Below are 24,209 nucleotides of genomic sequence, written 5' to 3'. Positions count from 1 at the left end.
CAACAGTTGTATACATCTGGAAACTCAAGTATTCTCAACAATTGTTCACGGAATGTAAACAGCCAGCATGAACACAACACTGAACTCCCTTGGTATAACAAGGTCTGTAAGCCTACTTGCACTTCACATCCATACAGCTGTATTCAACATCATCTGAAAATCTGCACATTAACCCTTCTTCAGGCTCAGAATAGCAATGTAGTTGGATGGTCAGAACTAGCGACAACCTAGCTGGCGATGTGCATATCGCTGTACAATTTAGTTAGCAATACCCACCTCTCACTTTGTCAGCTGCCTTGGTTACATGGGCTAATTACTGCTTTATCTGCTCTGTTGAGGTAACGCTGTGTTAGTCAGTGTTGCTATAGCAATTGCGTTAATATCTCTAAATCGCAGGTCTGTCACCTGACATACTCTGTCCACTTTGTCTTCATGGATACTTTTCTAGCAATTGGAGCCTTTCCACTGGTAGAAGTAGGTACTTTGAGATAACTACAGTTTACAGGATTCTCAACACTCATGCGTTGAGCGTGTTTTTCATGCATTTAAATCCATTCTCACACAACAAGGCACACCTTTCTTTTATTACACCCCAAAAAATTAACTTGACCACTGTCATAATGTAAATATAAAATTAAGTTTCTAAATATTACAAACATTCCATTTACATTCCTGCACAATTGTCATACCGTGCGCTGTCAGTAAAATGTGGTCCACCCCATAGATATCACATACTGTGCATTAGGCGAGATGTCTAAAAGCGGAGACAACGGTAGGTAACCAGTGGCCATCATGCATACATAATACATTTTGAAATAAAAAAAAGTTATAAGTAGGGCTGTCAAACAATTAAAATTTTTAATCGAGTTAATCACAGCTCAAAAATTAATCAATCGTAATTAATGGCAATTCAAACCATCTATAAAATATGCCATATTTTTATGTAAATTATTGTTGGAATGGAAAGATAAGACACAAGACGGATATATATATTCAACATACTGTACATAAGTACTGTATTTGTTTATTATAACAATAAATCAACAAGATGGCATTAACATTAACATTCTGTTAAAGCGATCCATGGATGGAAAGAATTGTAGTTCTTAAAAGATAAATAATAGTACAAGTTATAGAAATTTTATATTAAAACCCCGCTTAATGTTTTCGTTTTAATGAAATTTGTAAAATTTTCAATCAAAAAATAAACTAGTAGCTCACTATTGTTGATGTCAATAATTACACAATTCTCATGGTGCTGAACCCATAAAATCAGTCGCACCCAAGCGCCAGCAGAGGGAGACAAAACTCCAAAAAAACACAAGTAACAAGTGCATATGACCGTGTGCTGTCATTTTAATCTGTTTGAGCGGGGCATGTGCGTTAATTGCGTCAAATATTTTAACGTGATTAATTTTAAAAATTAATTGCTGCCCGTTAACGCGATAATTTTGACAGCCCTAGTTATAAGTCTTCTATAAGTTGTATTAATATTCCTGGATCTCTGATGTTTATGATGGATCAAGTCATTTGAAAATCGGTTAAAAATTGAGCAATCGATCTTTTTCAAAGAACACATTGATTGTAATGTTGTTTATCGAATGGCTTGACATTAAAATGGCCGACATGTGACGACAAGTGAGGCATTTGGCTCACATTGATGACTTTGGCTTGAAATATTTACGTAAAATATATGATAACCGTCCGTCTTCTGCTTTTAACCAAGAATCTAGACTGTTTTACATTCATATCTATCAAAATTCCGCAATTTAAGCATTTATTTGAAAGAATTTTCTCCTTAAAAAGCTCTTTGTTTTGTGACGGCTGCCATGTTGGATTTAGCATCTCTACACAATAGCGGAATTCATCCTAAATAAGTTGTGATTGTATATAGAAAAATGCAAATTTTGCTTCCGTTGAGTAAAATCAAGATGATTCTGCATGCTTTCCTCAAGTATTAAGTTTCTGATGTAAAAATTGAATGATTTACTAGTTGTTGAAAAAAAAAAACTTATATGACATGTTAAATATGCTATTGATCCTGAAAATATAGGTGATTACCTCTGCATTTGGTGATTTTTGTGCATCTACCTAGCAATTTTGAGTTTTGTTATACAATAATTGATCAGGATTTTATTAGGGAACGACTTAATTTTTTGATGTCGCTGCTCATGGAGACTCATATATGCCTAAGGGAGGTGTATGTTTTGGTTTTAGGTCGCTAGCAGCTTCGGTTTTGAACATTTTTTAAAAATAGGCCCCCTACAGATCGGCCCCGAGCTTCGTCAACAGATAGGGAAGTCTATGACTTATGTTACATACGTATATAAATTTACCGAGCCCCGTGTTCCGTTAATTGATAGTGAAGTCATGACTAATGTTACATACATATTTTATTTCAATTTTTGCCCTCACTGCTGAAAAAAAAAAACCATCTGTGCATGCCAGTATACATGAAAACATACATGTGCACGCGTACACACACAGTGTAACTCTAAACGATATTCATAAATTGAGAACCCTTCATTTACTATATCAAATGCTAACATTATCTAAAACTGTTGTTATTGGGCACTCCCATAACACCAAAAGGAGGACACTTTGGGACATTTAGTTTGGAAAGAAACATGGAACTCAGGCATACTGCCCACACTGTACAACTTATCCACCCAATGCGGAAAGCACTCACAAATACACTGGAGTGCATTGTGCTCAGTTGCAACTCCAAATTGGAGGAGGCCTTTCTTGAGGGTGGACCGGACGCAGGACGAGGCATTTAAATGAAGGCCTGTCCTGCATAATGCAGGACGTACAGAAACCTTACTTGGAAGCACAGACTGCGTAGAGAACAGGAAAGTGATAGCTGAGGGTCAGTGAAGCACCAATTAGATACCTCCAGAAGGTCATTTTTAGAACCACTACAAATTCTAAGACTTGTTTGAAAGCCATCTGAGGATTGTAAGGATGTGATAATATACTTATCGTTATAGTTCTAAACACATTTTTTTCTTTGGAATCTTGGCTTGGCAACTCAACTTATAAGACTGGGAATTATACATACAAGTTAGTTAATGCAATATAATACATTTAAAAGGTCTGTGTGACAACTTCACCTGTATCCCAGCTCCTTCACTGACATGGATTCTCCAAAGACAGTTGAGACTGTTTGGGTATGGCTCCGGAAAGCCGGGAGACAAAATGGTACCGCGGCGCTCTGTCAGATTCCCACTGCAGGGAACTTAAGAGAAGAAAAACAATCACATATTTTTCAGTAAAATGTATTAACCAAATTGTTAAGGGAAATAACAGGCATTTAGAAAAGGACTGTACTTCCAGATACAATATAGTGTTCATACGGGTATGACACAGAGCCAGAAGAGGAGGATAATAGGCGATTCCCTGTGATTTACTAAAGTGAAGTGACAATTAAAACTGTTCGTAGCGGAAATAGATTTCACGCAGACATATATTTTGTTGGACAGCAGTTATTAAAATTATGATGAAGTTTTAAAGCTTTAGAATATTGTTTGAATGAGCGACTATTCAATACAAGAGCAATATGAGATACAATAAAACAGTGCGATAAAGGCCTTTTCACACCAGCGTGAGCAATGCGCAGCATGCTGCCGATTCATGTGGTAAGTGGAAATATCCCCGCAAAAGAAGTGGTTAAAACTATAACCGCACCAATGCACGTATTGATCTACACATGTTTTTCCCTGAAACATATGCTAACAGCATGCGTGTCTTTTTATTTTTTGACTCCAATAGCAAAAATAAATGTTTTTTGTATTTAAGTATCTCAAGAGCTTACCAATGCAACTTGGCGTCGTTGAATTCCACTGTGCCAGAGCACCCGGTACAGCCTGGCAACGGATTGCACTGGGTCCCTTCAGCAGATATCCCGGACTGCACTCGAAACGGACCACCGATCCGGCCGAAAATTCTGACCCAATCCGCCTGCCGTATCGAGGCTCTGGAACTGAGCTACACTGACTGTCGCTTGTTCGTGGAACAGCTTCAATTGGAAATAGTTACAAGCGTGAGAAGATAGTGGAACAATTAAAATACACTTGTATTCAATGGGCCTAATTGCCTAGCAAAAACATTCAACAAATTGTTTTGTTGGTTTGTTTTTGGTTTGTTTTGTGTTTCCTGAAAAAACGACTGAGTTGATTATTTTAAGAAGGTATATTATCTGTTTTGTCATTTAATAAGAGATTTTAATTCAAACCTTTCCAGCTTTAGCTTTTGTTCTGTAACTGAAGCAGAACAGTGCTTCCATCTCAGATTTGTGTTGTTGTTCGTTCATTTTGCCTTTGATTTGGGTGTCCATTAGTCATTTGTTTAGCCAATTGAATGTGTAATTCTCTGCACACAGTAAAGACATTTTTAATCAATGCGAGGAGTAAGTTGCTTACTGTTAATTACAGCATTCAAGAATATGGATTTGATTTGAATTATTCTTCCTCTAAAGAATGTGTGAAAATACACAAATTGGTGAAATGAGGCCCATTGAAAGAAAATACTTTAGTAGTGTTACCTTGGTAGACAAAATGAAAGCCCTTAGCTGGTTGGCCACTTTTGGCATTGAACCGCAGCATTATCTGATGGGAAGTTGCCAATGGTAACGTCTCTCCTGGAGAAAACAAAATAAACCAATGATCAGGGGACTTAAGGTTAAGTAATTGGATTATTTAAAATATATGGTAACACTTTACAATAAGGGTCCCTTAATTAACATTGGTTAATGCATTTTAGACAATAACTAATGTTTAAGTAACATTACAATAATTAATTTAATTGTTTAGCTAACATTTATTAATATATTACTTAACATGAGATAAAGCATAAGTTGATGCATTAGTTAATGCATAACCAGACAGTAACTAATTGTTTGGTAAAATTAGAAATATACCGTATATAGGCCCATATAGGGTTAGGGTTTAGGGTTAGGGTTTGTTAACTTAAGCATTTATAATTTCTTAGTGAAGGGACACGTGTGCTACACTTTAAAGTAAGGGTCCAAAAAGCAGTAATGATTAATAAAGGTTAAGGGGGGTGGGGGTTGGGGTGGGGGGGATACTTAAGCATTTATAATTTCTTAGTTAAGAGACACATGTGCTACACATTACAATAAGGGTCCAAAAAAACATTCAGTAATGGTTAATTAAGGTTAAGTAATAGTTATGAGGTACATTCACGTGAAATAATACCATAGTTACGGTTAGGTTAGCAGCATCCAAGGACTCATAGAGCAATGTTTCTCATTTTAAAATAACAATCACTTACTAGTATCAGTATACATTAATAACTATTTATTAATGCATTCATGTATATGTTAATTAATGTTAAGTAATGTATTATATATATATATATTATAACCTAACCTTAAGTATGGTATTATTTCACGTGAACGTACCTCATAAGTATTACATAACCTTAATTAACCATTACTGAATGTTTTTTGGACCTTTATTGTAAAGTATAGCACATGTGTGCCTTAACTAAGAAATTATAAATGCTTAAGCCCCCCCCCCATCCCCTTAACCTTTATTAAGCATTACTGAATGCTTTTTGGACCCTTATTGTAAAGTGTCGCACATGTGTCCCTTAACTGAGAAACTATAAATGCTTAAGCCCCCCCCCCCCCCCCTTTATCACAGGATAAAGCCTGTCAACATATGTGGCTGTTCATCTGATCGCAACAAATATGTCCTTTTTTCTCCACTAACTTTTCTAACTAAGTGAAGAAAACAGTCAAACAAAGGCAATTCGTTGGTGTTTGTTAGACTTTTTTTGTGTGAAGGTAGATAGATGAATTTCCATCACAAAAAGAGCAGTCACCAATTGTATTATTAATGAGTGTGAAGAAATACATCAATTTGAATAAGAATTCCTTGGGGAATGTAACTTCCAGTCTAGACAACCGGAAAACACAACAAAGACAGATAGATGTTTTTTTTGGCATCTGATTTGGCCAGAAACATCATTTAGAAACCAAAATTTCATATTTCATTATGAACAGCCCACTTCCATATGACTAACTTTTTTTTTTTCTTTTTTTTTTTAACCTGTCCTGTTTGGCCGTTTGACACGGAATATGGAAATTTGAGTGTCCGATTGGTCTGAACAGTTTTAATGGATCACATGGGCGCACGACATACTCCCATTGCGATAATTCAACGTGCCTCGTTTAATAGGAGAAAGCAGCGAACAGGAATGGGTTATGGGGGGACAGAAAAAAGAGAGAATAGGAGAGAGAGAGAGAGAGAGAGAGAGAGAGAGAGAGAGAGAGAGAGAGAGAGAGAGAGAGAGAGAGAGACAGACAGAAGAACCACAAACAACAACAAGAAATATATTGAACACCTACACTAACTGAGTATGTTAGTTCTATCATTAGCTAGTTCTATTTCCGGTTGACACCATGTGGGGGGCCTGATGACCAAGGAGAAAGGGGGGGGGGGGGGGGATGTCAGAAAGATATGTCATAGGAGGGGTGAAGTGTACACAAATCAGCCATGTGAGCATAGGCGATATATGACCTTTGGTGCAGGGTGGGCACAACATGTTGATGACCCCGAAACGCAGTGTTAGCGATAAAATTAACTTACAAGAATATTTATAATAATAGGTTGAAAATGAGAGTTTTTTTTGTTTCCCATCATTCTGGAGGGGAATTCCAAATCAGGCTGCTTAGGCTATACTTTTCGCCAAGATCGTCATCCATTGAATATGGTACGCCCGCTGGTGTCATGCAAATGTAGTTACCCCAGTCAAAAATTGTATCCCCTGGGTGGAGCCACTATGCTGCACTGATTTGCTTGATTTCCGTATTTTGGTGATGTAGTTATCTACGAAGGTTTAAAACATGCCACATCCAGAAAGCAAAAAAAAAAAAAGTTTTTTTTCTGTTGTATAACATAACATACATACTGAACGTAAAAAAGGCCATGTTTCACAGTTTTACTCGTAGAATGACCTATAACTGTTATTACTGTAAGTCAGATCCTGTATGGAGTTTCTCCAGTTTAATAAACGTCGATGTCCAAAATATGTAACTGTGGTTCTTTTCTGGCTTCAAGTAATTGTTTAAGTTGACATAATTCATAACTAGTGTGTGTATGTGTGTGGGGAGGGGGGGTGCGCTCTCGCGGCCAGGGGACACAATTTTTGACGGGGGTAACTACATTGGCAAGACACCGGTGGTGGCTCTGTTGTACAATTAGCGTCTTTAGTGGGGCAAATAGAAACTCGGCTCATAATTTTGTCGGTGGTCGCTAGGGTTTCATGGTCCACATTTTCAATCCTTGGTTCTTACTCAGTAGTTGTCGCGTTTGAAAGGTTAGGTTTTAAAAAATTACGCGTATCTATCTTGCCTCTTCAGTCCTCGTGTGGTTTTGGCTAAGCAAAGAAAACGACCCTCTAAGGTGCTAGTCACATGATCTGTTCAAAAAATAATTTTGACCCATTATAAAAATCTTTGTTCCTTTCATTCTTCTTTTTTTTTTTTTTTTTTTTTTTTTTTTTTTTTTTTTAAATTGCTTTACAACTTTTGTAGACAATATTTTACCGGAAAATTTTAATTTTAAATCATATACTGTATAGGGAATTACATGCAATGACATGCAATGACACTTTTCGCCCCTGCCCCCCCCCCGTATAAATCCGCTTATGTATGTGAGGTATTTGTGTGAATCCCTTGTAAGTGTGGATATGTTGGCCTGTTTGATGCTGCCTGATCGCTAATCATGACACAGAGTTTCTCTATTTGAGTGTGTCTAATTGCACCTAGTCATACGTGAATCCCATTAGACGTGATAGTCCTGCAGACGGGTGGAAATGCCGCGCCGGAGCAGCCTCAGGACTACGGTACTTCCCCAGTCAATCGGGTGGGGGTGGGGGGGTCCAGCGCAGCCCACCCCTCCCCATGCAGCGCCAGCAAGAGGGCTGCCGTCCTCCCCCCGGGATCCAGGGTGGTCCCCCGGACTATCCGTGGCCCCATCAACCGGCCTTCTGGGGTTGGATGAGGGGATGTGCCACAGGGAGTAGTATAAATCTAAACTTACCACTAGTAAATATTCAAACTTTGAGTAAAATGTTAGATGTTTTCTACCTTGTGCAGTCATTAATATATTAGAGTGGCTATTTTGATATGTCTTTAATTAAGCATCAACGGTTTTATTGCATTACTATGCTGTATATAAGAAAGTTAGAATAGAAGAAAGGTTCATTGCAAGTTCAGAGTATTGCATACATTTTTCAAATTTTTTTCGACTCTCCCTAGTCTTAGAAAATCCTTTTTGAATATATTAATCTTGTACGTGAAAACTTACCACAATATTATTGACTGAATATGTACAGTAATTTGAATGTGAAATCCCTACTGATAGTAATAGTGCACTGTGATGCAGTTTGCAACACATACTGTAGATGAAATTATGTAAAATACAGTACTGCTCCATCCTGCCTGGTCCCAACGAGGCATCTCCATCGCTGATGCTGTCTCAAAGATAAGCCATAATGGACTCTGACTAAACACATCAACGGCAAATATATCGTGATAACAACTCCTTGTACTAAGATCTCATGGTTCCCAATAGTGGTTTTCTTGGAGAAAAACTATTGTTTGGTAAAATAGAAGAAAGATTAAAAAAAAAAAAAAAAAAAAAAAAAAAAAAAAAGGGGGGGGGGGGGGGATCGGGGAAAAGAAACATTCTACCGGTGTGGTCACGCCTGTATAATTTGAATGTGATTATGGTGTAAACATTGAGATGCAGGAACCATTCAAGCGGGTCGAGATCATCGAGAAAGGTTGTGTTACTTAAGTTGATCGTTATTTGAGTTAGGAATGCATGAGTAATGGCATAAAGTCATTTGATCAAGATGCAAGAAAACAAGAAATTGCATGATCAGAGAAGCCCAGGCTCTGTGGGAATATATTTAAATTTCTAATGAACAATACATAAATGAACAAAATATTTGTCCACGAAAATATATGTTAAATCTAATCAAAATTAAATTGTATACAGTATATTGGGTCTTTACAAATGCTAATAACCAATCAAGACTAAAATTAAACACCCGGGCATACAGTATATTTTGTTACATATTCCCTGTAAATCTGTTGATGAGTTCTCTAGGTCCACTGTTACACAACAGAAAGTTTATATAGAGCCATAGAACTGCTTTGCGAGAGCTTCATTTGCCCTCTGGTCCAGAGTATGTCAATAACTGTGTGTTTGCTCCATTTACAATTGTGATAGATGAAGTGCAAAGGAAACATTTTAGACATTACACGAGAATAAAGATGATATTAATTAATTTTAAGCATCTTCATGTCAGACAGATACTCCTTCAGTGTGTGGAGCAACCTTAAATTGGACGCATTCCCAGTCAAATCTGGTTTTCCAACTCAAGCACTTCTCCAGGTACATGCTTTAGAGGCAGTAGTAAGTCAAATACTCCTAGAAGGTGAGACATCATATTGTGCTTGGAGATTGGATGCATTTACAATATAAAATACGAAAAAGGTTGTCAAGTTAGTCAAGTCAAATTTATATAGCCCTAAATCACAGCAAGGTCCAAAAGGATAGTAAAAACAAAAAAGGTTGGAAAACAGACTTCCTAAAAGCTATTTAATGTACTGTTTTTAAACTATAACAGCTTTATTTTCATTTTTCTACTTGACAGCTGGGTCAAATATTGTCGACAGTTTCGGTCTTATTGCGTAGCAGGAAAGAAGCAAGCCCACTCCTAGACAATGGAAATGACCCTACGGCACAATGAACCGGCATGGCCATGAACTGTGGCGCAAGGCAAGCCTGCGTGGGCGATTGTGGTTCATGAATGGAAATCAAATCAGAACAGAAAAAAATATTTTATTTATCTAATATTGAAATTCAGAAGAGTAATATTGACTAGGATGAAAAGCCATCAAAACTGCTACATATAAGCAAGCCAAATAATTTGCCACGTTCTTGCAAGCTTTCTTCAAGCTACCGTTGGACAAGAAGTAGAGTAGATCCACCCAGAGAAGTTTTAAAGATTACATCTATTCCACCATTTCTCACCTGAATGTGATCCCGCGAGAGAACTCAACAATCGCGAGTTCTCATTGGCTCCGTCAAATAGCTCCACTGAGTCATTCATCGCGGTCTGGAAGACGGCAAACTGACCAAATACAACTGGAAAAATGAAAGAGGAACAGAATAAAAATATGAACCGTGTGAAATACATCATGAGCAGTACATAAGTGGCATTGATTTTAGTTATTCATCAAGTTGTCATATAAGCATACCAAATTGTGGAGGCACTGTAATGTAGTAGGAGCAAATTTGTCTCTTAGTGTAGTTTAAAGGGTAGTTTGGAGACAAAACAACTCCCTCAGATCCACCATAATGTCCACCACACGGAGCTGTAGAAACACAGAAAAAGAAATAAAAAGGACTGGACATTTAGCAGACAAACTCGACCATGGCCTTTGTATTTGTCAGTCCCTACACTTTTTAAATTTTTTGGATATTGTTTAATATTTGTCTGGAAATTATTGCTAATGTAAAAAACAATTGGTAGTCGGTCTTTATTCCAGGTTTGTGTTTAAACTAGGGCTGTCAAAATTATCGAGTTAATGGGCGGTAATTATTATTATTATTTTTTTAAATTTTTTGCACGCAATTAATGCACATGCCCCGCTCAAACAGATTAAAATGACAGCACAGTGTCATGTCCACTTGTTACTTGTGTTTTTGGTGTTTTTATTTTATGGGTTTAAGCACCATGAGCATTGTGTAATTATTGACATCAACAATGGCGAGCTACTAGTTTATTTTTTGATTGAAAATTTTACAAATTTTATTAAAACGAAAACATTAAGAGGGGTTTTAATATAAAATTTTTATAACTTGTACTAACATTTATCTTTTAAAAACTACAAGTCTTTCTATCCATGGATCGCTTTAAAAGAATGTTAATGTTAATGCCATCTTGTTGATTTATTGTAATAATAAATACAGTACTTATACTTAATACTTATGTACAGTATGTTGAATGTATATGTCCGTCTTGTGTCTTATCTTTCCATTCCAACAATAATTTACAGAAAAATATGGCATATTTTATAGATGGTTTGAATTGTGATTAATTAAGATTAATTAATTTTTAAGCTGTGATTAACTCGATTAAAAAATTTATTTGTTTGACAGCCCTAGCTTAAACACATGATATTGTTTTCCATTATCGATTAATTAATTTATTTTTTAAATCAGTCCTGCTCACAACTGTTTACATGTCTCTTACACCAGGTTTTCAAGGGCGAAACCCAAATGAGAAACAAGAAATAATAGCTAAAATTCTCATCTCTTGTCAAACATTCTGCATTTGATCTCAAAACAAATCTATTTCAGTCAACGGCATTCATTTTGGGTGGGGAGTGTATATCCCGCGCACACAGTAAATCATGCAAGAGATCTTCCATGATCCAGTTTTGACTGATTGTTAGTATGACAACACAAACTTCAGTTAGTCTTTTTCAACTTTGGTATACAGCAAAACTTACTCAGTTTTGAGGAATTTTGCTGAGAACTGCATTTTATTCCGCCGCTGGCATAAGTTGCACCTTTCACCTTCAGCAAGATTTTCAACTTCAAGTAAACTCATGCAATGTTAACATTGTGTCCTTTTTAGTTTTGCTTTTTCATTTTCTGCATAATACCGAGCTAGTGATGGAATTTCACATTCACAAGTTTAGTAAACTCAATTACCCAACAAAACTATGTTTCCCATACAGCTTTAGAACCTGTTTTGGAACCTGTTTTGTGCAATTCCTTTTTCATACCCAAAACAAACTGTGATTTTATGGACTTGCCTTCACTCACAAAATAGATATTGGTTACTGGCTATAAAATGCAACTGCATTAGTGAGTCAAATTCAGATTTTACAGAGGCAGCAGGTACAAATTTATTAGATCTGCCCAGATAAACCAGGTTTAAACATTATCCACATTGGAATTGAAGACATATACAGATAAATAATACATGAAAAAAATACAATGCAAGTTTACTGGCTTATTATTCATTTTTCATTTTGTTTTAATGGAACAAGCAAAAGGAACAAACTACAGTGCGGCAAATACGTAAGTAGTCAACCACTAATCTTGCAAGTTCTCCTACTTGAAAAGATTAGAGAGGCCTGTAATTGTCAACATGGGTAAACCTCAACCATGAGAGACAGAATGTGGAAAAAAAAACAGAAAATCACACTGTTTGATTTTTAAAGAATTTTTATTTCCAAATTAGAGTGGGAAATAAGTATTTGGTCACCTACAAACAAGCAAGATTTCTGGCTGTCAAAGAGGTCTAACGAGGTTTAATGAGGCTCCACTCGTTACCTGTATTAATGGCACCTGTTTTAACTCATTATCGGTATAAAAGACACCTGTCCACAAGTCAGTCAGTCACACTCCAAACTCCACTATGGCCAAGACCAAAGAGCTGTCGAAGGACACCAGAGACAAAATTGTAGACCTGCACCAGGCTGGGAAGACTGAATCTACAATAGGTAAAACGCTTGGTGTAAAGAAATCAACTGTGGGAGCAATTATTAGAAAATGGAAGACATACAAGACCACTGGTAATCTCCCCGTGGCTTCAAAATGATAACAAGAACTGTGAGCAAAAATCCCAGAACCACACGGGGGGACCTAGTGAATGACCCACAGAGAGCCTGGACCACAGTAACAAAGGCTACTATCAGTAACACAATGCGCCGCCAGGGACTCAAAACCTGCACTGCCAGACGTGTCCTCCGGCTGAAGAAAGTATACGTCCAGGCCCGTCTGCAGTTCGTTAGAGAGCATTTGGATGATCCAGAAGAGGACTGGGAGAATGTGTTATGGTCAGATGAAACCAAAATAGACTTTTTGGTAGAAACACAGGTTCTCGTGTTTTGAGGAGAAAGAATACTGAATTGCATCCGAAGAACACCATACCCACTGTGAAGCATGGGGGTGGAAACATCATGCTTTGGGGCTGTTTTTCTGCAAAGGGACCAGGACGACTGATCTGTGTAAAGGAAAGAATGAATGGGGCCATGTATGGAGAGATTTTGAGTGAAAATCTTCCATCAGCAACGGCATTGAAAGGGAGACGTGGCTGGGTCTTTCAGCATGACAATGATCCCAAACACACAGCCAGGGCAATAAAGGAGTGGCTTCGTAAGAAGCATTTCAAGGTCCTGGAGTGGCCTAGTCATTTTCCAGATCTCAACCCCATAGAAAATCTGTGGAGGGAGTTGAAAGTCCGTGTTGCCCAAAGACAGCCCCAAAACATCACTGCTCTAGATGAGATCTGCATGGATGAATGGGCCAAAATACCAGCAACAGTGTGTGAAAAGCTTATGAAGAGTTACTGCCTCCGTTATTGCCAACAAAGGGTACACAACAAAATATTGAGTTGAACTTTTGGTATAGACCAAATACTTATTTTCCACCATGATTTGCAAATAACAAACAATGTGATTTTCTGTTTTTTTTTTTTTCCACAGTCTGTCTCTCATGGATGAGGTTTACCCATGTTGACAATTACAGGCCTCTCTAATATTTTCAAGTGGGAGAACTTGCACAATTAATGGTTGACTTTATACTTATTTGCCCCACTGTAATTTCTCATCCTAAAAATTATGAAATAAATAACTTTAGTGATTGAATATCATGTACTGTATACTTGCCAGTTATCTTCATCAGGGTTGTGGGGGTGCTGAAGCCCATAAAAGCTTACTTTGGGCAGCAGACAAGTTTACACCCTGAACTAGTTGCTAGTCAAACAAGGGCATAGCAAGACAGACAACAATTCGTGCTCACGCTGATACCTATGGATAATTTAGAGTGTTCGCTCAGCCTTACAGAGTACCCGAAGAAAACCCACACAGTCACAGGGAGAACATGCAAACTCAGTTCAGGTCATACAAGTCAAACTGGCTATATGATAAAAGCTAAATGAATGCATGTGCCGTATAAAAAGGCATAAAGAAAAACAAGCAAAAAGTGACTCAAAATAAAGCTTCCTAGCTACAAGGAACATTCAATTCGTTAACACTAGCACAATTATTTCTGGCAAACGTTTAAAAGCATTTTGCAGCGCTTTGTAGCTTTTGGAACATCATGTTGCAATAAAACATTGAGATTTTAATCATGTGTCTCGATTTTCTTTTCTCCATAGCTTGAAGCAATGTGCCCATTACACTCAGAGTTGGAAGACATGGTGCTTTCCGAATCTTTTATTCTCACAATTATGGGACGAGAAAAAAAAAAAAAAAAAAAAACTTAAATCTTGATTGCTTCGTTTGGTTTGTTTTTCAAGAAAAAGTGCATATCCACACATCACTAGATCTTCTCTTTGGAAAGGAAAGGATAATATATACCATTAATCATTTCAATGATCTGTGCAGGTTAACTACAGCCACATAATCGGTGTGGAGCACAATGTTAAACATCAAAAGTCGGTAATGACATGTACTTTCACATACTAAATTTGGCTTCTGTCTTTGAACCATAATTGGGATAACTCAACATTAACAAGCGACATACCGCTATATAGACTCCTGCACACTGACTGGAACTATTCTGTGAACCAAAGCAACCACAAGACATTTCTTGCTTTGCACATATTTTATCTACAATCACCCTTGCTCACTCGCTGTCGCAATATACAAACAATAAGCGGCAGGCATCACACACTCACTCTCTGAACCAGTGGCAATTGCTCTAAGACTGCAAAGGAAGCTCAGCTTCTCCTAAAATGTAAAAAAATATAAAGTTTTCAAATGTATACTGCTGTGCGTACATGACTGAATATGCAGTACAACGCGCTCAACTTTTTTTTTCCGGAATCAGCTTCTTATCACTAATCATGATGCAACTTTTGATTCATTTGCACCGCTTCATAGTGCTTTAAACAGTGTGGATGCTGACCGTCTACAGAGTTGAGAGTGCGTTGTTCCACTGCAGCGAAAAAAGACCAGTGAAAAATGCTGGGCTTGTCCTGCGCATTGGATGCCCAGCTTCTCTGGGGCAATGGGCAGGGCTTGGTTGGACCGGACCCTCAGCTTCTCTGCATGATGATTGGATGATCTATCTGAGACTGAATCCCTTTTTGATTGACAGTGAATTGAGCGAATCAGCGTGTGGTGTAAACATTCTTTGGAGCATTTTTCAATTGTCATTCCGTTGTTCTGAGTTGAACCACAGACTTTTCTTACTATCCTAGCAAAATGTCCTTGTTAAAAACAACTAGCAAAAAATCGAGCTTCTGTTACTCTACAGTTTCTGTCCCTACGGTCCCTTCTGTTCCGGGTGCCACGAAGCCCATCCACCGTGTCAAAGAACGGAGGGTAGAATTTACGTATAAATAAATGGACACATTAGGCCAAAATTGAGCTTCCCCTCCTTTAAAGGCCAGAATCCGTTACTGCTCTTAACCAAAAAGCTACTCGCTTGCCACATACTTGGCATTTATGTGGAAAACATACGATGCACATTTTGTCACGTGGGGACATCTCCTTGTGTGACCATAAAGAGGTCTGAATACCTACACCTATAGACAAGTTTCCGAGGTACTTCCGCTTTACTTCCTTATGTCTGCCTAACAATTCCGTTTCCGATTTTTTACCATTGACTTCAATGGCACTGGACTGGCATCACTCACTAAAAACCCTGAAAAACCACGATTTGGAAATTCCGCATCATTCACAATTTGGAAATACCGCATCCTTCTGCTATCTCGACATGGGAAGACAACATCAAGAAGTGGCCGAGGGTGACAACAGTAAAATGTTATCGTATTTTATTGACTCTACGGCAGTTGATGGAAACGCCATCAGGAAGCTCCGAGGCATTCCAGTACTAGTTGCACACCCAAAAAGTTGGATATGTCCTCATTCACGAACACGGGAATTTTGTCTTCATGAAGGTGGATGTAGAACCAAGCCAGTGACTCAATGCTGCGTACCACAAACCATGGGTGCTCATAATACCGGAGGGATGGAAACCTCCTAACTGCGTGTCTGACGCTGTCATATGGAAGGTATGTGCTCCAAAAATAACGAAAAAAAATAAAATCCGCCGCATGAAACAATTTGTTGCCTTTGCTATTGATACTAAGATGATGAATGTAATTATGAAGTTTAATCATTTTTTACTACAACTACTGCTGCTTCTAGCCTGTTGCTAATCAGTATTAGTTTGATGGCACTGCATAAATCCAAGTGTTACAAGTTTTTGTTCCTTTGTTTACAGCTGGAAAACACTGTTAGGCAAAGGAAGACAACTTGACTTGCACGTTGATGGACATATATCGAGACTACGTGCGTTTTACTTTAATGATAGACGGCCTGACTCCCGAGGGCAGCCGAGAGGCAGAGGCTGGGACAGACGGTGGTTCGCCGAGCTCGCCTAGATCCAACTACAAACTTTTTAACTGCAGCATCTTTAAGATATGCTTTTGGAGTTGGAATTATCGAGGACAGCGAGAGAAAGCCAGTATGAATGCCGCCGAGTGTCTCGTAATGTTGGGTGAAAGTTTGGCTCCCTTCAGCTGTCTTATAACACATTCCTCGTATGCTTAACCTTCGTTAATATTTTTCTAATCATTTTATAAATTGTGATTCATTGACCTGTTTTGCACATGCACCAATCGTTTTAAATAAAACAAGAAAGGGAATCATGTTGTCCAAATGTTTTTTATTGTGATCATTATCTGCAATAAAAATAATAACATACTATTTTTTATTATACTTACATACCTTGTATTATTTTCTTGTAACGACAAAATCCATGTCAGCCCTTCTGCATTCGGAAAATGTAATATAATGTGTAATTTTATCTCATATTGGCCACTCAAGTGGCCGGCGTATCAATCTATACCTCACGTCAACACAGGCTGATAGGTTGTTATAGTTTTGTCCACGAATGATCAACGAAGTGATAAGAACAATCATACAATCTCATCTACATCTCATCAACGTCGTGCTGAATCAATTTATGGAGATTCTGTGAGTTCCTCTGCCTTAACTTTGCAGTTTTAACTTTGATAAAACACTGCTTACTTCAACCACAATTCATGTAGTTTTTTTCTGAACTGGAAGTTCAAGGCAGACATTGTCCAGGATGGCGCCACCCATATTTCGCTCAGGACACTTGTCAATACCTACATTGTTCCTGCATGTTTTACCAAGCAAAAATAACTTTAGATACATAGTGGTCGCCATCCGAGTAGCGAGGATTGTTGCAATACTGAATACTCTCAATATGCTGCACCTAGGCTATGAATGTCTTGTTTAAAAACAACTAGATCACTGAGCTCAACACAAGTACTGAGATTCCATGAAGTTTGTATAGAATGGGCTTCCAGAATAAGGCTTCTTGGTTAATGGATCGACAGAGTGGAAGGAGGAAAACTGCTAAAATTGTATTTGTTGCAACTCCCAAGAAAAACAGATGCATTCGCTGGCCTCTGGTCCTCTCTTTGCCATAGCTCTTCCTTTTTGCTTCATGAAGCATCAGAGTAATCATCCGCTTTCTTCCTGCTCCTCTACATCCACCACACTGACTGATATTTTCTGGATTGATTCTTTCTGTGATGCTGCATTCTAACCCTCAGGTCTGAAGGTGCGTTCTTGATCTACCCACAATTTCCCAGTGGTGTTGCTTCAGGCTCAGGTGCTAAAAAGGCTCCACACAAATGGGCTTTGATCACTCATGCTCACAACACGCTGAAACACACACTTTTGAAGACTTCTCATGGTCGCTCAACTGCCAACAAACACGCGCGCACACACACACACACACACACACATGCACACCATCCTCTGCAGCAAAGTGAACATAGTAAAAGAAAAGTCTAAAAATGCCCCAAAGTGTTAAGGTTATGTTGCAGTATCCCCTGAAGGAAAAGTAGCTAATAAAATTGTTATTGTGCCTTCAACTTTCCTGGGATTAGATTCATCTTCACAGGAAAGTAAAGACGACACACACGCACACACTTTAACAAACAGACAGTATTGTTACGACAAAAAGGATTAGGTATCATTTTTAAAGGAGAGTCAGTTTAGTTATGCTTTTTGTAATGGAATGCATTGAAAAAAAATAATGCATAATGATAAGCTGATGCATCAATGACATATCATTTTTTAACACTGTCACAAAAAAGTAAGAAAGAAGAGAAATAAAACCTAGATTAGAAAACATTTTAAATCACTCAAACTCTCATGAGAAACAAAGTACATTACTACATTATACCAAAACGCATAGGTCTACAACAAACATTACAGTGCCCTCATTAAGTCAAGTTTATTTATAATGCCCTAAACCATCAAATTAAAGACATACAAAATCCCTGAGGATGTGGCTGTCATAATAGAGGTGCATTAACATACTAATTATTAACATACATGTGTGTGTATAAACACGGGCAAACCCACGTTCACACAGCTGACCTGTCTTCATGTCAGCAAGATTTGGACAGCCTGATGCTTAAAGGCTATTCAAATATTAAACACTCATACATTTATATGGGCTTCACACATATACACAGGCATATAAACACAAGACTGAGAGAGAGAGTGTGAGAGAGAGAAAGAGAGAGGGCACCAGAGGGAGAGAGAGATGGAGAGATGGAACTAGAGAAGCCCATCGACAGTCTCTAAAATTCCTTCTTCCTTGCAACAGCTCTTAGTTACCATGGGAACCAGTAAATGCACATTTTTTTTTTAGATGGGAGGTGTGTGTGGGAGATGGAGAGGGGCATCGAGAGAGGGAAGGAGAGAGCAGAAAGCAACACAGAGTAAATCAGACAGACAGATGAGGAAGGAGGAAGGCTGCGCAGGAGAGAGAGAGCTGTGAGAAGTCGTTACATGAGGAGAGAAAAGAGGTTGAGAAAGGGGATGAAAGGTGAAACGAGAGGAGACGTGGGGGGAGTAAGTGGAGCTGTATTATTTAAGGGGGTCTCACCCCATCTAATGAGCTTGGTCTAAGAGCCCCCAGGAGCTGGCCCTAGACACAGAGAAGGAAAGGGAAAACGAAGTGCCCAAACGATGGGGTGGGAAACATCAATTCGAGGAAGAATAGAGGCAGGAGAAGTGCAAGGAATTAGTAAGTCGAATTGTGTTGACTTGAATTGTTTCAGCAAACGAGGAAGTGACCATTTAATCACATGCATTGTTTTGTAAAGGAAGAAGGGGGAAATGAACTTTAATCTGGAGAATAGGATGAGACCCAAACACAGATGTGTGAGAAGAAATGCATTTACCAACTAAACACTCAGGTTTGAATAACACCGTTTTTTTTCCCTTTTTGTTTTCTACGGTCATTACTGTACCTTGCAGGGATGTATACAATAGCTGAATCAATTATATGTTCCCTAACAACTACTCGGTGTGGCACAAACAGTATAAGCGGTATGCCAAAGGTAGCAATTTTCATTATACTGGTCATCAAAATGCAAAATTGGTTGAGGTTGTGAGTAGTGATAGAGCAAAATGCACACATACAGAAACAATATGGTTGAAAATACTGATGCAACATCAGTTGTCTTGGTGTGGATTTAAGATATCAGGTACTAAACAGAAAAACAATCTGCAATATATGCCAGGAGGTAGTGATTGCACAGAAAGGTAACACTTCAATTTGAAGGTGAAGGCATAACATTGCTAACTTGAGCTTTTTAACAACTTGCACGGATTGTCAAACTCTTTCCTCCTGTGAACTGTGTAATTTCACAAACTTAGGTTGTAGACGCTTTCCCACATTTTTGTCTTTTTTCAGTTGATACTTTAAAAATGCGTGAATAAATCTTGGCGACCACTCATGCATTAAAATGTTTGGGTGTAGCTCATTAAATGGCTGGTGAGAGTACTGTATAATTGTTTTTGATAAAGCTTTCTAATACAATAATGCCGTTTTGTTATTTGAGGGCTAAAAGAGTGGTTTAGCATATATTACAAACTCTATAATGTGTTCAAGAATTTGATTACAATTCACTACTCAGCTTCTGTTCAAAATGTATCTCACTCAATATTTCACTCATATACGTAGTTGCACTAAATTAACACATAACGAACTAAATGCAGAACTGCTGACTGAAGCCATGAGAGGGATTAACGTTAAAACTTATTTTACCTTCGATGTCAGTAAAGAAAAAAATACATATATTCATACATATATTTATTTATTAATAGATCTATTCATATATCTATTTATTAATAGATAGTTGAAATATCCGAGTAGTCAAGTTCAATGGATGTGACCACGAGTAGCGCCACTTGAGTTATTCCCTGCCGTCTCATCACACACAACTATCTGGCCGATCTTCCCCCTTCTTATTCCTTTGGTATGCCATCCCCACAGGGTGTTCATTTTGAATTTTCAAACTCACATTGAATACTTTTAGGATTATACTATTAATTCATTCATTTTCCAAGCCCGTTATCCTCATGAGGGTCCTGGATATATAGATAACGATGGATAGTAGACGGGGTATACCTTGAATTGGTTGCCAGGTTGCAGGGCACAAGGAGACAAACAACCATTCCCGCACCCACTCATACCTTGGGACAATTTAGAGTGTTCCATCAGCTACTCTGCATGTTTTTGGGATGTGGGAGGAAACCGGAGTACCTGAAGAAACCCCACAAAGGAACATGCAAACTCCACACGGGATTCAACCCTTGATCTCAGAACTGTGAGGTAGACGCACAAACCACTCTGCCACCGTGCCGCCAGGATTAAACCACACAAGGAAAATTAGAGAATAGTATTACAAATAAGTTCAGTAGGTATTCTGTTACAAAATTACTCAAGTACCATACAAGTGGAAAATTACTTATGATTAATTGATTTTCTTTAGTAGCCCTTGAATGTGAAATAGACAAATTTAAAATAAGCATGAAAGAAATATCACTTCACAATATTTAGATCTTAATTGTTGGGTTGACAGTAGCAAATCACAATCAATGGGAATTGAATGGCAACTCTTAGAGCATTTCCCAAAAAATAATAAAGATTCTAATTAATAAAGGGAAAAAATGAAATATCCACTTGATCAAAATGGTAAATTGAGCGCCCTTCTTGAGCATTTTATCTTCATCATACAGTCCCCAAAAGGCTTTACAAAGGCTTCACTTATTTGAGAAGTGATATCTTTTGAACACGGGCACGTTCTTCCAGTCGCTTAGGCCACCAGGCACAGATTATAAATTATGCATAATGTGATTACACTGGACTTCATAAAAACTATTTGAGTTCTGCCAATTTATGTCTTTATCTTGAGTACTTTGCATACATTGCAAATGGCTTTTCTGCCTGCTACGTCTGAATGTGCACAACCTTTCATTCAACAAAGAATAGACAGCTCCGCCAGGGCTGATTGAGAGGGACAAATTAAATATCGCCGGTTAACCTGTTGGTTATAACTCTTTTTTTTTTTTTTTTTTACAGTTTGCAAACAAACTGAAACAGCATTTACAATGGCTTATGTTCATTTCAATGTGGAATTCAATATTCCACTTGGAATGCCAATGACCTGAAGTAGATGTATGAGGTAAACATACTGTAGATTCCAGACATGTTTTATGAGTCACTTCTAAAGTTCTGTTTCTGTGTAGACTGCAAGAGTCTGCTTGCCTCCCTTTATCACCAGTGTTGTCATAATGCGTTACTAAATAACGCGTTACTGTAAACTGATTACTTTCTTTCAGTAACGAGTAATCTAACTCGTTCATTTTTCCGATCCAGTAATCTGATTAATGATAGTTTCCTTAGTGTCTGTGCGTTACTATTTTGTTAGTGCCTCCTAATGTATGTGGAATGAAGAATATCGTAGTCAAGTACAGAGAGCATTTTGAATAGAAAATGCTAGACAGGTTCCCACAACGTGTTCGTTTCCATGGTAACTGCTCACACTTACTTTCTGTTTTGGTCTTGATTCATGCGCGCTAAGTGTTTTGGGACTGAGAAAGGCGTGTGCCAGCGCGGTGCACATTCAAGCAGAGTGCAGCCACCTTTTGAAATGTGCGAGGGAACGTTGATTGTGTACGTCCATGAATGAATGTGAGTATTTTTCCGTCATTCTGGAGGGTCCCAGCGATAGGTTGGACCCCCTACATGCGCTGTCGTTTCGTAGTGAAGGAATTTGACCTTGTAGCCAGATTGCCGGAATCACGCCAGCCAAACTCGCGCTGGGACCCCGACATAGTCTTAACCCCTTGTCATGACTTCATTTTGAAAGCTGGAAGAAGGCTTTGAAATACAAGTTGACAATTTATTCTGAGTTAACAGCAATCATACAGCACAGAGGGACCCAGGCGAGGATTCAGGGTCACCATATCACAAGTCAACAAAAGGTTCTCGAGAAAAATGACAATGCTTAGTTAAACATTCAGTCTTTTTAAGATTCTTGGGGGGCAGGCCGTGGGCAGGAAGAAGGGTGTGTTTAGGTTAATTGTCTATTGCAGTTTGGGTTGCTTAGTTCGTGTGTCACCGTTGCTGAGTCATGGTTAATGAGGCAACTAAGGTGGGAGGTTGGGCCTGCTTTGACGTCTGAGGGGTGCCGAGCTATCAAACTTAGTGCTTCTTGTTCTCGTGTGTTTATTTGGTAGGCCGCGGTGTCTTGGCCCCAACGAAGAGATGATGGCGTCTTTTCCTTTGCTTATCAGGCGAGGGCTGATAAGTCAGGCCGCTCCACTGTGTCAAACAGCATGGAGTATAGTCTGTTTGTTTCCTTAAACTACGGTTAAATGCTTTATTATAACAAATGTGTTAGAATAATGCAAATAGTTATACGGTGCCTACGGGAAAAGGTAGGCACCTTCAGTAGCTTTGCCGTTACAACAGGGGCAGTCATTGCTCCAAGTTGGTAAGCATTGTTTACATCACATTCGTGTTGCACATTCATGCTGTGAGGTGATGTGTTCATTTAGCATCTTTGAGATGTGTTGTAAGTTTGATTTAGTGTAAAGTGCTTAGTTGCCGCCACGTTTTGTGGCCAAATTGACTGCGTGTGTGTTTGGTGGACTTCTGGGTTGTGCGCGCGCATCCGTGCCCGTCCCCATCTTTGTGTTTATTGTACTGTGCAATTGATTTGTGTGTTGTTGGTTATTTTGCAGTCAATTCGCATTGTTTTACATCTGCACTGATATATGCTATTAACCCTAAATCCTAACCCGAAATGTAGAAGGGTTAATCTTCAAGTTATCAGCGTTTAATTAGTCGGTGGAGTTGATTTCAACAAATTCCATGCAGTTTGTCAGTTATCTGTTAGTTTCAGGGCTCCGGAGTGGCTAAGCTAGCGTGAGTCAATGGTGGTTGAAATAAACTCTATCGACTAATTAAACCACCGCTAACTTGAGGATTAACCCTTATGTGAAAAATTCTGATCTTTCACTTTACATTCAATTATCGGAAAGTCAATTACATGCGAGGACATTTTTCTGTTGTCATTCTTATGTTGAGGTGGCAAGGGGAGAAAAAATTGGTAGAAAGTAACTGATAAATGACTTTTAAAGTAACTTTGTTACTTTGATAATAAAGTAATCAGTAAAGTAACAAGATTACTTTTTAAAGGTGTAATCAGTAATCAGTAATTAAATTAATTTTTCAAGTAATCAGTGACGACATTGTTAATCACGCATAGGAATTACCGGAGTCCAACTTCATGTCAACTTTGTTGGATAAATGAAACAGATAAATGAAACAGAAAACAGGTGACACAAGTCCCTCTGTGAAACCAGAATAGTCTGTGCAAGAAAGATAACACTTAAATTTGAAGGTAAAAGTGCACTGTTAACCTGATCTTTTTTTAGGCAAATCAAAATACAAGTACAGTATCGTAATGAAATAATGTCAAAAAGCCTTTTTCCTTCCCAAAACTACTCAAGAAAATTTAAAAGTACTTGGTTGCAGTAAAACTACCCTGGAAAAAAATGTGCCAAAGTTAATCGAGCATAAGAATTGAAGTTAATTTAGATAGTAACTAACTACCCTCCATGACTGAATTGTGACCATGTCAAATTCCTGCATTTCATATTGCTGAGTATCTCTTAAACAATACAGTGGGGCAAATAAGTATTTAGTCAACCACTAATTGCGCAAGTTCTCTCACTTGAAAATATTAGAGCGGCCTGTAATTGTCAACATGGGTAAACCTCAACCATGAGAGAC

At 38.3% G+C, this 24,209-nt stretch overlaps 1 protein-coding gene across 2 annotated transcripts in view; it reads right to left on the bottom strand.

Annotated features, from left to right (window-relative positions):
* Positions 1-24,209, bottom strand: part of LOC130927696 (CUB and sushi domain-containing protein 1-like) — a 687,910-nt gene that overhangs the window by 106,444 nt on the left and 557,257 nt on the right. For both annotated transcript variants that reach the window (XM_057853669.1, XM_057853670.1), the window contains exons 33-37: positions 10,301-10,417; positions 10,074-10,187; positions 4,544-4,639; positions 3,815-4,018; positions 3,114-3,238 (exon numbers count right to left, since the gene is read on the bottom strand). In XM_057853669.1, coding sequence (XP_057709652.1) covers positions 3,114-3,238; positions 3,815-4,018; positions 4,544-4,639; positions 10,074-10,187; positions 10,301-10,417 — 656 coding nt within the window. The remainder of the gene's footprint in view (positions 1-3,113; positions 3,239-3,814; positions 4,019-4,543; positions 4,640-10,073; positions 10,188-10,300; positions 10,418-24,209) is intronic.

The sequence above is a fragment of the Corythoichthys intestinalis genome, chromosome 1 (assembly GCF_030265065.1).
Source record: "Corythoichthys intestinalis isolate RoL2023-P3 chromosome 1, ASM3026506v1, whole genome shotgun sequence".
NCBI classification, from domain to species: Eukaryota; Metazoa; Chordata; class Actinopteri; order Syngnathiformes; family Syngnathidae; genus Corythoichthys; species Corythoichthys intestinalis.
Note: the sequence above shows the minus strand (reverse complement) of the source record. Positions and strands in the feature narration are given on the sequence as shown.